Below are 18,816 nucleotides of genomic sequence, written 5' to 3'. Positions count from 1 at the left end.
GCTCGAAGCTAAAAGCAGACCTCATGTATACACCAGTTCCTAACGGTCATAAATGAGCTTCATTTCCAAATATTCATTTATTTTACACATCCATTCTGAATTTTGTGCCCCTTTTAAGGGCTATTTACCACAACAGCATGTGACAATTTGTCAATGGCTGAAGCCTCAAAATACATTTAATTTATAAAAGCTGCAGTCAGCCAAGGTTTCCAACCCATAAGCCATGTTTTTGTGGCTGCTTACTGGTGCATTTAATAAAATAAAGATCATTCAGCAATGCTTTTGGGCAGCAAGCAAGGTGATAGCCACATTTGCTTACTGTAAATATAAGAGAAAATATCACAAATGGGCCTCCGTTTTGACAACCGTCAGAATTCTTTTTGTGGATGTCATATCTGTACCTAAATATAATTAGTTTTACTTGAACAAGGATTTTTGTTTATCTTATTCTGCTTGATTACTTGGGCATAATCACACTGCTTGCTTCATTGCTTCTGATGGCGATCCCTGGTTTAAAAATGGACAGTGAGGAATGTAATTGTGGAGTTCTGCTATCAGCTTGTTTAATTTATGCAGCTGCATGATAGCATGTTTTTTCTTAATTTAAATTTTCCTTAAGGTTTATTCCATGTTCGTCAGCTTCCTCGGCTTAATTGTTTGATCTCTGATGTGCCTGATACAAAGGATCTTGCATTCAAATTGAAACGAAAATTGTTCACTATTGAGGTAGGAAACACTGAGGTTTACTTTTTTTTATAAATCTACCAAAGAATAAGTTGTTTTGCAAGTTAATAACAAAATGAGCTATGTCTTACATTTGACTGTGCAGAAAGTTATTTTTCATAGAAGCTATTATCTTCCCAAAAGGAAGAAGCGTTTGGGGTGGGGGAGGGCAAAGAACTCTTTGCTACACTTTCAGTTTGTGGGTCAAGAATTTTTCTGTAACTCTTGTGAATAAACTGTAAGGCAAGGATGTGCACTATTATATGTCTGCGGGTCATTTGTCAAATTAATTGCTTAGTTTATTGCTGGTACTTTATTCCATCTCTTTGCTGTAGATCTGAATTAAAATATCTTTGCAACAAAATACAGTCTGGCATCATTAATAATTTTTGCTATTCATCATTTGCAATACCTAGCATATGTTGTATTGAACGAAAATAATAGAAATCTCAATGTAGTACTTAATGTTAATATTTACAAATTCCTACTACTGATCACATGCTTGCATTAACTAGGGCATTACACCAGCACTTTATGTCTTTTTTTGTAAAGCAGCATCTGCAATTCCTCATGTCTACATTCGTTTTTAGAAAATAGTTTAACATGCATTGTGTGCTGAATGATAATGGACATAATATACTGTGAACATATTTTCTGCTGTATATGCCGCTACAATTATTTTCCTCCGTTTTATTAAGCAAAATGTGGCAGGCCTGGGAATATTTAAAAAATGAGTATAGAGGTTAATTCTCCTGTTCTACCAGATTCAAACTTCAGCAGTGATCCAAGATATTTGTAGTGTTTGTAATCCTGACGTGTTAGGAGTGAAATGAATCCATTCCCTCTTTCCTCTGTTACTAAATAGCAAATGCATACAACTGTTAACCAATTAAGGCTGAAGTATTAATTAACTAAGCATGAAAAGGTGAGTGCGTATTTGAGGAGTGGCTTTTTGTGATGTGATAATTATTTCTTCTCTAGTCCTTGTGTAGTGTCTTCACTGGAGATAAAATAAGTGGGCAGCCCTGACAAACCATATTATTTAATCTCCTGTCAAGTGGAAAGCATTTAAGCAGGCCACTTGTCTTGGCTATTTCAGCTTATACAAGGGAATGCAGCACAAATAAATTAGCATATTTTGTCTTATTCACTCGCTGCTGGTCAATTTGGGTTGGCATCGCTTTGGTGTTTGGTACTTCACCCTGGAGTGACCACTGTGGCCCTTCAATGACCCTCTGGCCTCTTAACTAACCACTTGATAAGGCAACTGTTGTCACCATCCCTCTTTTTCTTTCAGTTTTTCTATCCTTTTTTGCTTTCTATGCTCCCACCTCTACAACCACCCAATCCACCCTTTAAAAAAAAATCTATTAATCATTAAATACTCAGTCCACTGACAATTAGGATGCCCTTTTCTTAATTAATGGCCATCAGTGGTTTTCATTATTTAATTGCATTGAGAATGGTTAATAGTTAATCGGGTGGGCAATTGTCTGATTGGGTCACTTTGGGAGCAGTGCTGAAGATGTTTTGATTGGGATTCCTCTCTGTTATACCCACTTAGCAACTCACGTAGCAGTCATAAAATTAAGTGTCTGTCAGGAATAACTCTTTTATTTCTTAACACATTAATGTAATTTTCCATAAAATTAAGATTCTTAAAGAGTTTCATGTTGAATAACATACATGGGATTTTTTTTAAAGTTGTAACGTGCATTTACCCAGCTTAGTTGAGGTACTGTATTGAATTCATTTATAAAGTTCAAATCAAACATTTGGCTTCTACCTTTATGTCCTACATGCAAAATTGATAAAATGCATTTAGGATACTTTAAGGAGTATTTTAAATCTACTTTTTCAGATTTGTGAACATTGCTGAATCTTTATTGTCAGTTTAAATTCCAGTGAAATTATTTAAACAAGACCCCCCCCCCCCCCCCCCCCCCCCCCCCAAATCATGTGGTTGCCTCAATAAATTTGGTAGGACCAAAAACAAAGGTGACCTAAAGCAAACAGTTGATTAGTCTTCTGCATACATCCCAAATGTTGCTGAGTGCAAGTTAATCAGCTACTCTGCTGCACTTCCCCAAACTTACTTTCAATGGAGATATTTCACGCTCAGCAATAAAAATGTTGAAGCATGCTGGTGTTCTCCAGAGGAAAAGGTAAATATTTGAAAGTGTTAATTTATTCTGAATTCCTTTACAAAAATTGCAAATACAATTTGATTATTCATTTCTTTCGCACAAGCTGCAATCTAGATCAAATAAAACTGAATGCTAAAATGCGTCCCTCAGTTTACCAATACAAATACAGTTTCCCAATGTATTTATTATTCTATCCATGTAGATTTAAACCTATGGCAAAGTACTAAAAGTTGACTCATACAGACCAAAAAAAAAATCATGTATTGTAAGAGATGTATCTTATGTCTGTCATTTACGATATCAGGAACCAAAGTGTATTACAGAATCAATTTGTGATGTAGAAAATGAGGCAACCAGTTTGTGCTCAGCAAGCTCCACGACTACAATGCAAATGTAACCAGATAATAGAGCTTTTATTATGAATTTTTTGGGTAGCATCTTAAATAGCCATTAACACTCCACTATTAACAATAACACTCCGTTAACAAATAATCCTCCAACATTTTCGCCCAACAAATAATCCTCCGACATTTTTGCCACCTCCAACGGGATCCCACCACTGGCCACATCTTCCCATCTCCTCCCCTTTCGGCTTTCCGCAGAAACTGCTCCCTCCGTAACTCCCTGGTCAATTAGTCCCTTCCCACCTGAACCATCCCCTCTCCTGGCATTTTTCCTTTGCAACCGCAGGAAATGCTACACTTGTCGCTTTACCTCCCCCCCTTGACTCCATCCAAGGACCCAAGCAGTCTTTCCAGGTGCGGCAGAGGTTCACCTGCACCTCATCCAATCTCATCTGTTGCATCCCCTGCTCTAGGTGTCAGCTGCTCTACATCGGTGAGACCAAGCGTAGGCTTGGCGATCGCTTCGCCCAACACCTCAGCTCGATTTGCAATAACCAACCTGATCTCCCGGTGGTTCAGCACTTCAACTGCCCCTCCCATTCCGAATCCGACCTTTCTGTCCTGGGCCTCCTCCATGGCCAGAGTGAGGCCTACCGTAAATTGGAGGAGCAGCACCTCATATTTTGCTTGGGTAGTTTACACCCCAGCGGTATGAACATTGACTTCTCCAATTTTAGGTAGTTCCTGCTTTCTCCTTCTTTCCCCTCCCCTTCCCAGCTCTCCCACAGCCCACTGTCTCCGCCTCTTCCTTTCTTATTACCGCCCCCACCCCCACATCAGTCTGAAGAAGGGTCTCAACCCGAAACGTCGCCTATTTTCTTCGCTCCATAGATGCTACCTCACCCCCTGAGTTTCTCCAGCATTTTTGTCGACCATTAACACTCCACATGTCTTTAAAAACCTATAAATGTTCGCACATTCAACACAGAAGTGCAGTTTGACTTTAGAGAGCTATGCATTACCTCTTTCCATACATTCCACCACATACACTGAAGGCATGTTACTAAAAGGCCCATTTTGTGACTAATGAGCTTTTGTTGTGTAACGTTATAAGATCACTGCAAACTAGTTTATTTCACAAGTTTCTATTGCAGACTGCTGTTTTACTAAACATAAGGTTATTAAGGGATTATGCAAGTAGTGCATTTGCATGACGAGAGTAAAGTTTTTGTAAGTTTATTAAAAAAGGGGAATGAAATGTTGAACTAAACATACATAAGTGAACAGAGTATTAAAAGAACGAGGGAAAAACAACAAAAAAGTCTGCCTGTCTAATCCTATTTCTTTCCACTTTGGAATCTTAATTAGGAGGAGATAAAAACCATCATTTGACTAAATTATTGTCTTGAATCTGTAGCAAAAGGTATAATCCGCAATTGGGCCAATTAGTGCACCCTGTAGTTAGCCATGCTGAGGCAGGCAATGTGATTAGAGCTGACACCAGCCTAGTTCCCACTGCTGCTTTGCCAGGTATGATGGTCAGACTTCAAAGGGCTTGAGGCATCAGCAGGGCAAGGTTTGGAGGCCAACTTTTGGTCCGTCTGTTAATCTCCCTGCTAAACTGCAATGCCCCTCGCACAAAACGAGCTTACACGACACAATCATGCGGCATTAAAGTTTCAGTTGAGTTATGCCAATTGCCTTTGATTTTCTGATGATTGACCAAAGGATGCCTATACAGCTAGACACATACTCAAACTTTCCCGATTAGGTAAGCTGAACGCTATCTAAAACATTTTTGCTTTTTTTTATTATGAAGGCCAAGATAATAGGTTTTACTTGACATCTGTGATGAGACCATCAGGATCCGACTTACCACATTTTTCTTATGATCTTCTAACAATGTTATGGAATACCTTTGGAACTCCTCCTGCCTTGGTTGCTTAATTGTCTCTCACTTTTGTATTTTGTTTCCCGTTTAGTTGATGGTTGGTAATGTCACAATGTTTCCATTTTAAGAACAGCCTACAGCAGCACTGGTGTTGATGTGAACAAGAAAAACTGCCATCCCAATGACTTTCCCTAAGGCTGCTGCAGGCTTCCCCAACTTGTGTCTCTTACACATTCCAACTGGCTTTAAACAGAGCAGAACATGGAAGCTTCTGACACAATGTGACAAAGTAGTCACTGCCATATTACTAATACAGATTGAATTGTAAATATATAGCTATACAAATTCTTGGTGGTAATGAATTTTAGCTGAAAACTGTTCAAAAAATTGGGTCGTAACCCACAGCTTTATATTTAGCTACTTGTAATTTAGCTACTTGTATCAATCAGCATATTTGCCACGTTACCTTTAATATTTAGAATCCTATTCAAAATTTCCAATGTTGTTTTGTTTGAGACAAAGAGAGCGTGTTAGCTTTATTGAAGTTTTATTTAAAGTTTCTTGAGTTATCAGATGATATGCATTATCTCAGCGTATTTGCTGGTACGTTTCCTGACATAATGCATATTATTTGATGGACCAAAGGACTTTTGATGCCACAAATAGTGCAAACAAGCATACCACTCTCCTTCATGCATAAGCACATACTCGCTCCCTAACTCCTTTGCTTACGTGCGCATATACACATGCCACATTCTCAGGCGTGCTATTGACGTTTTGACTGAGGTTATAAGTATCCAAGATAATGCGGCACATGTTTGTTGTATTATATCCACAGAATCCTGCCTTCCTCTAAACTCCTCAATATAAACTGGAGTGTTTAGCTATGATGTATGCCATTGTATGTTTTCTAATTACAGAATAGTTAACACATTAGCATCATTCAAGTATCTTCAGAGATCCTGATATAATTTAGGCTGAGCTGCCTATACCACAACTCAGCACCCTTAAGCAGAAGGGGGAGGGTAGTGGAATTGTACCAATTTATAACAGCTCCTTTCTCAGTTTCGTTCACCTATAATTAAGGAAAGAATAGTCATCTTAATAAGGTAACTTTTCTTTTTCTGTATTTTGGTTATTTTATCTTCTGTCATTCATTAGCAGCAAGAGTATATGTATGCCTGCATAAATGCTCCAAGCTTAAACAGTCATCGCAACACAAAGAATGAGGGAGCAGAATGAGTCAGAAAATGATGGGAGAGTTTGGAAAAATACAGCTATAAACAAAGAGCAGGAAAGTGAACAAACAAAAGAGACGAAGGCAGATAAATAGTTGGATTGAAGTAAGAAACAAGAGTTTAAAGTTTGTAACCAAAAATAAATTCAAGTGACATATACTCTCAGGTACACATTGACATTTCATCACTGATTTGCAGAGGAAACATCTGAAATGGCATAAAATTGAAAACAAAAATCCTAAAAAAAGATTATTTGCCGTACCCCATGCCATCTTTTTCTCAAGTGCAGGATCTTATCCCTTGTTCCTAGTCCTGTAAAATTCTGTCTCTGCTGAGGGCCAGATATACCGAAGATACGCATATTCATTCCTGCTTTTACTCTGTTCTCACAGCAGCAAATGTTACCGTATTTTCCCACTTTAGTATTCTAGTTTGCATTTCTATCATGGAGAACCACTGCATTTAATAAGAAAGAAAGATTTTCATTCATTATAGAACCTTTCATCACATTTACCACCAATTAGTTACAGTACATATTCAGGTCCTACTCTTTGGAGGCACTGTGTACCATCAACAAAACATTGTTATGGGAGATGGCAATATCTTCCAAACTCCATCTGCACTTCACACAGCTTGAAAAAAACAGCCACCATCACCGTCCTTGATGGTGGCTTTTTTTTTCTCAAGTTGTGTGTCAATCCGGCCATTCCCTCTTCTCCCCTCTCCCGTCAGGCAGAAGATATAAAAGCTTGAAAGCACATATCACCAGATTCAGGAACAGCTTCTTGCCTGTTATTGAATGGTCCTCCCATAAATTAATCTTCCAACCTACCTGAGTGTGGACCTTGCACTTTTTCTTTGGAACTGCAACGCTTTAATGCTGTAACACTATACTTTGTGTTCTGGTATTTTTCTCTTCACAATACCTGTGATACTTGTGTACAGCTAGATTTTACCATGTATGATATGATTTGCTTGGATAGCATGCAAACAAATCTTTTCACTATATCTTGGTACATGCTAACTCGAGCAGAAACACAGCAGCATTGGATGAGAAATGGTAGACACAAAATGCTGGAGTAACTCAGCGGGACAGGCGGCATCTCTGGAGAGAAGGAATGGGTGAAGTTTCGGGTCGAGACCCTGGATGAGAAATGAGTGAAATAGGGCACAGTGAACAGACTGAACTTCTAGATGAATTTGGATATTATTATGTTTGAGGTCAATGGCATGAGTTGAAACGCAGTGGCGTTTGCTAGCCAATAAACATGTGAATCACCACCACTTGATATTTCCAATAATAAGTCTGCGTTGAAATTACACAGCATTATATTTTATTATCAATTCGGTATGTAGATTGTAAAGAGCCAAGGATAACGTACCTGAAAATGTACACCTGATCTAGCATGTGTTGTTGACAGCAGAGTGAGAGATGATGATCATGATCAATATCACTTTTTTTCCAGTAAAGGAAAGGATAAAATAAAGTGGAGAAATAAAGTTCAGATTTCAGCCCAATATGTATTGTTAGGACTGGAAAATGTTCAAGAAGTAGCAACCAAGTATAGATGCAGGGAAAGTGGTGATGAAGGAGTGGGTAAGAGTAATGCCCCTGCCCCACTTAGGAAACCTGAACGGAAACCTCTGGAGACATTGCGCCCCACCCAAGGTTTCCGTGCGGTTCCCGGAGGTTTTTGTCAGTCTCCCTACCTGCTTCCACTACCTGCAACCTCCTGCAACCTCCGGGAATCGCACGGAAACCTTGGGTGGGGCGGAAAGTCTCCAGAGGTTTCCGTTCAGGTTTCCTAAGTGGGACAGGGGCATAATAAGGAAAGAATAAAACCTAAGATTTGTATTGCAATAAAGCTCAACATTGGTGATTCTAGACTAGCAAACTTTCCAGATTATTGGATGTTACTCCAAATAATACCCTCTATTTTACACAGCCATACAACAAATTTTCCAATGAATCCAATGAACTAAACTGGAGTGATAAATGTACAAGCACTCGAGTCCCTAGCTGTATTTGTAACTAATGGTAGGCCAGAACCAACCCAGCTCCACCCACACACCTTATCCCCAGCCCTGGCTACCCTCCAGACCCTTGGCTTTGGCCATAGACCCTATGCATTCTACACTTTGGCTTTGGCCATATTCTACCCTATGGCTTTGGCCATAGACCCCATGCAAACCCTATGCATGTATATGCATTCTAGAACCCCAGCTCCACGAGTGAACCAGATGATGGACCATTAGGATTTCCGAATAATCAGATGCCAGATTATCTGATTTCTACTGTAACATGGAAGGTAGGAAAGACGAGAAGGACTTTGTTATTGTTGGGATCTTACTGCCAAGGATCATCATTTATTACCTATCACCAATTGCCCTGGAAAAAGTTCTGAAGTAAGCTGCCATCTTGAACAATTGGGCTGATTCTAATGTAATCACTTTATTTCTATTTATTTTAAACCTGAATGATGTCAAAAATGCTCTCAAACTAAAACTCATTCCATGTATCCAACCATTTCCTAGAAACTAAATCCAGAATTTCCCCTCGTTACTCCTCTGGTTAGTCTTGCTTGGTAATTAGTTTAAAGGGTTCTTCTGTAATCTGCAGCTTCTTGAAACTGTTTACACAGGCAGCATCCTGGTTAATATTACGATAAATTAAATTCCCACATGTTACTACCCTAATGTTTTTGCATTTATCAGAAATGTGTTTATAATTTTGTTTTTTTATTTCCTTCAGACTGCTTGCGGTCTGCGGTACATCTTTATTGTTTCCTTTTTCTTGATGGTCGTTGTAACATTCCTGAGATTTGAGATTCTTTATGCAGCCTGGCCTATAGATCACTCTTGACCTGGAGCAATGTGGTTGACTCTTAAAGGTCCTTTGAAATAACCAGCAAGCGACTCTGTTGGAGGACATTTAAGGTTGAGCAGTACATGCTGACCTTGCCAACGGTACATAGGTCCGGAAAAAAGCATTAAACAAAAATATTGTCATTTCCTTATTCATGACTGCCCTTTGTTGTGCCCTCCTCTGTCACATCTGAAAACTCTGGAACCAGTTACAATAGCTTCCAGTGCTAACCCTCCATCTGCCTCATCTCTATAATAGCTGTGATGTCATACTTCTAAGCAACGTTTAATGCGCTCATCTGCCTTATTCAGATGCTTTTTGCCATTCAGCGGCACGGTGGCGCAGCGGTAGAGTTGCTGCCTGACAGTGCTTGCTGCGCCAGAGACCCGGGTTCAATCCCGACTACGGGTGCTGTCTCGGTGGAATTTGTATGTTCTCCCCGTGACCGCGCGGGTTGTCTCCGAGATCTTCGGTTTCCTCCCACACTACAAAGACATACAACTATTTAGGTAAATTGGCTCGGTATAAGTGTAAATTGTCCATAGTGTGTGTAGGATAGTGTTAAGGGGCTGTCCCACTGCGGCAACCTAATCTGCGAGTTTAGAAGAGTTTGCCCTCGACTCAAACTCGCAACATGGTCGACACGTGGTCCTAGGAGGTCATTTAAGGTCACTGGAACTCTCTTTCATGCTCAAGGGAAGTTCCCGCATACTCGTGACCTCAGTTTGGTGGAGGAAAAATTTTCAGCATGTTGAAACATTTTCCGTGAGTAAAAATTGGTCGGCATTCTTTTGAACTCGTAGTGCAGTGGAGTGGGGTCGCTATGTAGTTATAGGCAGTCGAGGGCAGCCGTAGGCAATCTCCTTCGCTGACCGTGCATTTTAATTGGCTCATTGGAGTTTTCAGGAACAAGGAAAACCGACCGGTAATTTAAATGCCCGCTAAACTTTATTATGTTGTCTGGCTTCTTAAAAGTGTCTCCACTCCTTCTCTCCCCCCTTCTCCCACCCTACTCTCCCCTTCTCTCCCCCTCTCTCTCCTTCTCATCCCCCCCCCCCCCCCGCCCGCCCGCTCTGTGCTCTCTAAAGGACTTGCCGTACACTGTGCAGCCGTCATTTACCTTCCTGAACATCGCGGGTGTGAATTTCAGACAGCGCTCCCCCGCATTCCCTGGCCCCCACCTTTGCTGTGTGTGTGTGTGTGTGTGTGTGCTCGCTCGCTCGCTGTTTCATCGCTGACTGTCGATCCAGCACGAGGTTTTCCAGGCGAGTGCCCTCGAGCTTGAAGGTCGAAGACAGTCGCTGTAAATCCGCGTCAGGGGGACGGGCCCTTTAATGTGCGGAGACCTCTGGTTGGTGCGGTCGGTGGACCAAACGGCCTGTTTCCGCACGGTGTCTCTAAAACTTAACTAAAACAAAAATATTGGCATTAAGCAGATCAGACATCTTTTTTGTTCCTTTTCATTTAAAAATATCGCTTTAGTTTTCAACCTTCCATTTGAATCTTTGCTCAGCTTTCGAATTCCTTTCCCTTTAAATCCAACGTAGCAGTACTGGTAAGATGACTTGTGATGATATTGGCTCTTACTGGCCTGTACAGATTCCACGTTCCACAGCGCTGGTTCCATTGTCTGGGAATGCAAACCCCACCCACCTGTATTAATTCTCTAGCTATCTGTGTTATTCACCTTTTTTGGTCAAGGCTGGTGCATGGATCTAGGACTACCTTTAAAGTGCAACTTCTAAATCTCTTTACAAACTCTTTTTTTACCATTGTTTTCAGTATTGATGACAACCCTCACAGCTTAGTCTTCTCCTCCAGAATGAACGTAGAATATAGAATTGTATGACACAAGATAAGACCCATCTGCCCACAATGTCTGTGCCAAACATGATGCCAAGTTAAACTAATCTTATCTGCCTGCACATGATCCATATCTCTCAATTCCCTATGTGAGGGAAAGCTGCAGATGCTGGTTTAAATCGAAGGTAGACACAAAATGCTGGAGTAACTCAGTGGGACAGGCAGCATCTCTGGAGAAAAGGAATGGGTGACATTTCAGGTTGAGACCCTTCTTCAAACTGCATGACTTTGTGCCTATTTAAAAAGCCCCTATCACCTGCCTTCACCCCTGGCAGCATGTCCCAGGTACCCGCCAATCTGTGTAATGCCCCACACATCCCCTTTAAACTTTATCCTTCCCGCCTTAAATCAATGCCCTCTAGTCTTTGACATTTCACCCTGGAGAAAAATGTTCTGACTGTCTCCCTATCTATGGCTCTTGTAAATTTATATATTTCTATCTGTTCTCCCCTCATCTTCCAATGCTCCAGAACAAACAATCCAAGTCTGTCCAACCTCTCCTTGTAGCTAATACCCCCTAATCCAGGCAGCATTCTAGTAAAGCATTCTAGTAAACCTCTTCTCCAAAGTCTCTTCATCCTGTAATGGGGCGACCAGAACAGCACGCAATATTCCAAATGTAGCCAAACCAGTCTTATAGAGCTGCATCACAACATCCTGACATACTCAAGATCTCAACTGATCAAGGCAAGCATACCATTTACCTTTTGTACCACTCTATCTACTTCTGTTGTCACTTTCAGGAAGCTATGGACTTGAACCCCAAGATACTTCTGCATGTCAATGCTTTTAATGATCTTTAATACTTTCCCCTTGCATTCGACCTCCCGAACTGCAATACCTCAGACTTGCTCGGATTAAACTCCATCTGCCATTTCTCCACCTCCATCTGCCATTTCTCCGCCCCATCTACCATTTCTTTGCCATAAAGCCATAATGTCCGACAGATGTGCTGTGATATCCTGATCCTGACATCAAGCAGAAATGCATCATTGTAGAATAACATGAGCTATTGCAGAAATGCCTGCCTACACCTCTAAGTGCAAAATCCCGTTAACTATTGCTTTCTTGACCTTTTGCTTTGCTCCCTGTACAACCGATCCACCCATGGCATTATGGCCTTGGCCCTGGCTACATTCCCCAGGGGAATCGTCTCCCCCATCATTATTCATAACTGATTACTGGTTAGAGAGCAAGATGCCCTCAAGGGTTTCCTGAACAACCTGCCTGCTCTTTTTTTTTGTCTGTGGTTGACCACGTATTATTCTGTTTATTCAATGAAAAGGCAGGTGTAGTCAAGAGAGATGTCAACACGAGTTGTTCAACATAAGATCAAATTCAGCCAGGCTGCGCAGGAAGTGGGTGGTGATGGATGCAAGCTAGTCATGCCTTTGTTTGTGGAAAACACATAAACTGTCCTGTTCTGGATGAGGGAAACTGTTGGAGGAGATTATTACTTCTCAGAAACTTTATTTTTTAATGCACGTGGAAGGCATCAGAAAGTTTCAAAGGCTGGAAGGAACTGAACAAGAGGAGAAAAAATAGTCAAGGCGTGAATAATTAAATTCTGTATTTTAAAAGCAGGCTGACACATTGTGTTTTCCGTAGCAACACTTTTGGTAAATTATCAAAAAAATTAAACTTCAATGTTTGTGGGGTGGGAAAGGAGAGGGGTGGTTGCAGGGACAATGATGTTTGAGGCCTTGGCAACCAGATTTGCTAGAGTAGGTGAAGTCTGACAAAACGATGGCTTAAAGTTCAGTGACCAGAGAATATTAGTGTCTGGTGTTGGGTGTTGGTATTCAGCCTGCTCAACAGATATCTGCTCAATAAATATCAATGTCTTTGTCTGTAATTTTAACAACAGTCAAGATTGAACCAGAAAGGATATGAAGTATAGCTAATTCAGATGAAATCAGGTCAGAGAGATGAGGGCACCAGAAAATTTCAGATGGTCAATACCACAGCGGTGTTCCTCGCAGAATGGCATAGAGCATGCACTTGGTATCCTAGTAATGATTAGAAATGTGACACTATAAATGAAATAATTGGAATGACTACTGGAACATTCTATGTTGAGTAGTTCACTTCCTGGTGAATGTTACCTGTTGCTCAGCTAACTCCCTATAGCCATTTCACCATGTACAAAGCTTAGACTACACCAGACTGAACCAGCTTGGCATATCAAGGTCAAAGCAGTTTGGCACATCAGGAGTCCAGCTAATATTCAGCATAATGTTAGTTAGCTAACACTGGCTAAAATTTGATATCATCCATCACTGATGTGCTGTTAATACATACTGTACCATATAGTATGTACCCCAGCAAAGAGCATGCAAATGCAAGCTTTGAAAATTGTTAGGGAGCTGATGGGACTCTGTGTTACTGATGGTGGTCATCCCCTGGCACTTAAGAAGTAAGGATATTATCTGCCACATTTCAGGCCAGAACTTGCTTCATTAATAGAGGATTTGCAACTGGATAAACACTCATTACAACATAGAAGAAGGCTATTAGTTCCATGCCATCAGTTCCTGCAGAGCGATTTGCTCTTCCCCATGCCATCCTTGACACTTCTCCTCCATTTTACTCCTTCGCAGATGGTTAAAGGCTGAACTGTTGCAATGCAGGCTGCAATTAACTTAATCAGCTCCATCTGTATTTGTTGAGCAGAGGGTCCTGTGCTCCACAGTTTCCAGGATCTTTATTTTTGGACAATGTTGTACAGCACCAACAGATTTACATAGAGCAAACAAACTGATCCAGGAGTTTATGAGCATTTCAGTTCAGACATTTCTCAATATTCCATAGAGCAAATCAACTTGGCTGAAGACTAGCATGTAGGAGGTGAGGAGGTCAATTGGAAGACAATATGGATTATCTATCCATTCTAGTTCTGGATGAACTTGGTTACAAACTTGTATCCATTCTTTTATTTTCTCAATCATTATTTGAAATTCTTTAAGTTGTTGCAGACCAGGAATATTGTCGGTTCCATTCTGAGATTTCTATCTATTGGCAGTGATAGAGGACATACTTTATCCCAGAATATCTTTGTAATGAGGGTATAGCTGTTATCAAATATAACTAGGATTCTTATATTTGATAACCATATAAGGACCCTGAATGTCAACCTGAACAAACCATTCATGTCAAGGAAGTTGGTGACCAGATTCAGCCATTTTGCTGCAAGGATGATGTATTGATGGATAGTCCACAACATTTGGAAGAAGTGAATGCAACTGAAGAAGAGAAAAGCAAATGTAATTTAAAATCTCGTTCATTCTAAAGTGGACCAATAGTTTTTCGGAAAATTAATTTACAGTGGGATGCTGTCAAAATTGTCTAAGAAATGTCATTGTCTCTCGCCCTTAGCTAAGAAATAAATGTAATTAAAGTATGCAAAACAGACAGAATATTTTATAATTGTACATAGAATTCAGGAAACTTTAAAGTTCTTTGTATTGTGAGCTTCCACTGCATTTCATTTTAACATTCCTTCCCACTTCCACTTTGACCTGTCTAACCTTGGCCTTCTCTACCGAGAGGCCAAATTGGAAGAAAACTTCATTTTTCATTTGTGCAGCCTATAATCCAATGGTATGAATATTGAATTTTACAATTTCAGGTCACCCAGTAGTTCTCTTCAACCTTTGATCATCTCTCCCGTTCTCCTACCCGACTGGTTCCATCTACCCGTCATCCCTTCTCCATCTTGTTCCATCTATCACCTACATTGCCTCTGCCCCAACCTCCATTCTCATAGTGCTACCTACTGGCAATATTTTCTCTTCCATTCAGTCCTGATGCATGATCTTCACCTTAATGTCAATTTACACCTCGTGCTTCCATGGATACAGCCTAGCCAACTCAGATCTTCCATTGTTCTATTTTATTTAAATTCCACATAGCATGGCCTCTGCAAAAATATTACTGGTTTTGTAGTCCGTGGATCTCAGGGAGGAAACAATGAGCTGTTGTTACCCCTTCCTTTTGCTTGCACTTTCAAGTGGAAAATGTATTTGAGTGTTAAAGTTAGCATTACTATGGAAGCTGCTGATATTTGGTGCCTGTTGAATGAAAAAGGACCACTTGGAGGAGGTACTGCAAGATATCAGGAGGCTGTGGGGCATGATTCTGAAAGAAATTTATGCCTTCAGAAAAATGGGAAGTGTGCAGCGACGTGAATGCTGAATTAGCGTGCTAGAGGGAGTCATGAAAATGTAGAGTTAAAAGCATTAACTTTACTCCCTATTGCACATGTTGATTGAGATTCAAGTAACATTGTGACGAGGATCCATTGCAATGTAGGTTGAGTGTTTGAGATATTGTTTGGTACCTGTTTCAAATATTTCAGTTGATTACTGCTTCATATGTTGAATCTTACGATTTATTTGCAAAAGTCCACATTGACTGATGTTCATATTGTGAGCATGTTAGATTTTTTTTGAGGCTTGAAAATTCATCACCCAACCAAAATGAATAACTAGTAATTCTATCATGCCTAGCAAAAGCCCAGTTCTTTGCAGATGATTTCAAACAAGTGCAATTACTGTAGAGCTGTTTAATTATCTGGGCTGGGCTGATACATGGAGGAATGTTCATCCATTCTGTTACAACACTGTAGCCACAGGCTATCTCTGCTTGTCTGCGTTTACATCTGCACAAAAACTATGGCTAGAAATAACTTTCCCACACCTTCGATCTGGGTGTTTCTTTTACTACATTAGAAATTATTTTTGCTGTCAGTCACAAATCAATAATGAATGTTTCATTAAAAAATATGAAACCCAAGAAGTTCAAATTTTAACATGCAATGTGATTTAGACATTATATCTGCCAAAAGTGATTTTGTTGTGGAAGTTGTTCCCGCCTTCTGTTTTGTAGGAGATTTCATGCTCCCCTTGTAAACAGTAGATGATTTAAAACCTGTTTCTAAGATAAACTTTCCCATTGTCATTAATGAGGATGGATAATACTGAGTGACAAGTGCATTTGGAAAAGCACAGAAAGAGCTGCTAGGTTTGTCAAAGCATTTTGCTTCAGGCATTGGACTTAAGGCCTTCTCTGCTTTTGTTAATTTTTAATATGTTTTATTTTTAGAAGACCGAATGCAAAGAGAAAAGAACAATTATTCTGCACAAGCATTTTTTAACCTCATGCAAGAAATATGATTTTTAAAGTGGCAGATGAATTCTGCAGTTGCTTTATTGAAGGATTTTTATTTTTTTTGAATGAGTAATATAGTACACACTGCTTACTGCATCCATCCTGCCCCTTTGCAACTTCTAGGATCAAGGTGAAAAGAATTAGGGCACTAATGCACGTAATTTACATTCACTCAGTCTAACATCAGTGAGGGGCATTAAAATTTAATGAGTAAAATATTCAACATTTATGATTTTATTTTCCCTCTGAAACAATTCCAAACATCACTATCCATTTCCTTTTTAAAACTGCAATTGGTCACTTCTTTTTCGGCATGATTCAACGTTGCCTGGCTGGCAACCAAATTGTGTCTCCGTATGGCTTCTTGACACTAATAATGACTGAGTTTCTGTTCGTTTGCGTGCAAGATTTCCCAAGCGGCGGTTTGGGGCTGGGATAAACTATCTATCATGATTGCATACAACTAATCTGCTTCATCCAACCCACCCAATGATTGAAATTGCATTTGACAAGTCACCTCTCCTTGGCGTGCCTGTGGTGCGCATAGCTGCAGACCATCCCCGGAAGGACATAGCAACTACTCCATATGCTGGGATCGTTTTATTTTTATCAAGAGACCTTTAGCCAACAGAGGCAGAGAAGGAAAAAAAGCAGCTCCATTTGTGGTGCATCATGTCTTTATATTTAAAAAAAAAGTCACTTGCCCACATGTCACTATAAAATGCCATAAATAAATTCTGAAAGCTGGTTCCAGATTACTGAATGTTTAAGGAGGTGACGGAAATCACCCAAATTAGTTTTAGCCTATTAAACCTTTCATGTTCTATATCAGAAGATATAATGTGAAGTGCTGTCTTAGGTTTGCAATACAGAACATGCAAGAATAATTCAGTTTTAAAAGCTTGCAAAGTAAATATTTAGGAAAATGACAAAAAAATGTTCATCCAAGTCTGCCGATTGTAACATGAACTCTAGAATGGTTAGATCACTTGTAGAAATAATTTTTAATGAAACAGTGATATAACAAGTGAAAGCTTGCACCAAACAAAATGCTGTCAGCAGTTTGACTGGCAGTGCATTGTGTTTTTAATTTACTTGATAAAATGAATAAGCTTTGTTTTACATGCATTGAGACTTTAATTTTAACATTGGTTCGAATGCTACTGCTGTGTATTATTCCATAGAGAGCTTGAAATTTCATTATCTATTATATGTTAAAGCATAGTTTTCTCAGTTGTTAACACACACATGTTGAAGCATCATGAAAATAAGAGCAACGTTCTTTATTTTCACTGTTAGTATCATGTTCACCTATGATAATTATGCACATGTATAGATTAGAAAATAAAACTGTCATTTAGTGTACTGCAAGATCTCTAAATTAACAGTAACCAGATTACACAGCATCTGTAGGTTGAGAAACAGTGCTAACAATTCAGATGTATGACCTTTTATCAACATTTTAATCATTGTGATGAAAAGTCTTCATCTGGAAAGATCGACAACGTTTCTCTCTTCACAGATGCTGCCTGGACTGCTGAAAACTTACAATTTTCAGTTGTCTGTTGCATCTCCATCATTCACAATGTTTTACATTTTAATGTCCAATTAATTTATTTGTTGTGAAACCCATGCATCTGTCAGCAATTTCTGATGGATCAAAGGTAAAAAAGATTGTTTTATTCTCCAAACATTATCCTCCCTTTTCATAGAGTGATAAATTACAATTGGCCTGACTGAGATTGATCTATTTTTGTAAAGTGAAGGATGCTAAGAGCTATGGATCAAGGCAGTGTATATAATTAAATAGTAGAATAAGGTCAAGGAGGCAGAATAGCTCAATTTCTATCTTTCTGGAACCTGGTTTTAGGAAACCTGTTTCCAAAGTAGATTTTTATTTGGCTTTGCAAGCCTCGAGCTATTAGTTGATCTACCTGATTCAGGCATCACTGAACCAATAGAAAATCAGTTTTAATCCTAATCCATGTGCACTCTTTCCTCAATCAGCATAATAGATGTTTTACATTCCTTTTCAGTCAGCGGTGATCAATATAATGAAGTCATAATAACAGAAATAGTTATGCATATTAGCGACGCTGAAGTAGCAAGTTTCTAAAATGTAAAACAATTGTTAAAGATGAAATGTATCCCAATGGTTGTGACCTGGATTTAGTAGTTATCTTGAAAATTTAGGAAATTGAAATCAACACCTTTATTACCAAAGATAGATACAAAAAGATGGAGTAACTCTTCGAGTTTGGCAGCATCTCTGGAGAAAAAGAATAGATGGCGTTTCAGGTTGGAACCCTTCTTCCAAAGATGGTTCTACCTTCTACCAAATGGGGAGGATTCTCTGAATGGTTTTTCATTAAGCAGATGGTAGATAAGTAATAATGTTACTGCTTTTAGTTGTAAGGATATAGAGAAAGAAGGAACTGGCAATGATATAGCAACAACACATTATCAAGATGTTCCAAGGCTCTTGAATTCTCCTTGGAAAGTGGTTATTGTTCTGATGTCCCGAATCAATTTGACCAAAGCAAGAACATAAACAGGATTAAAATAAAATGCTTTC

General features: G+C 39.5%; 1 protein-coding gene across 4 annotated transcripts in view; it reads left to right on the top strand.

Moving 5' to 3' along the window:
* Positions 1-18,816, top strand: part of elp4 (elongator acetyltransferase complex subunit 4) — a 180,217-nt gene that overhangs the window by 92,751 nt on the left and 68,650 nt on the right. For 3 of the 4 annotated variants that reach the window (XM_033038789.1, XM_033038792.1, XM_033038790.1), the window contains one exon: positions 620-726. The exons of the other annotated variant lie outside the window; for it this stretch is intronic. In XM_033038789.1, coding sequence (XP_032894680.1) covers positions 620-726 — 107 coding nt within the window. The remainder of the gene's footprint in view (positions 1-619; positions 727-18,816) is intronic. 4 annotated transcript variants of the gene reach the window in all.

Source organism: Amblyraja radiata, chromosome 20 (assembly GCF_010909765.2).
Source record: "Amblyraja radiata isolate CabotCenter1 chromosome 20, sAmbRad1.1.pri, whole genome shotgun sequence".
Lineage (NCBI taxonomy): Eukaryota > Metazoa > Chordata > Chondrichthyes > Rajiformes > Rajidae > Amblyraja > Amblyraja radiata.
Note: the sequence above shows the minus strand (reverse complement) of the source record. Positions and strands in the feature narration are given on the sequence as shown.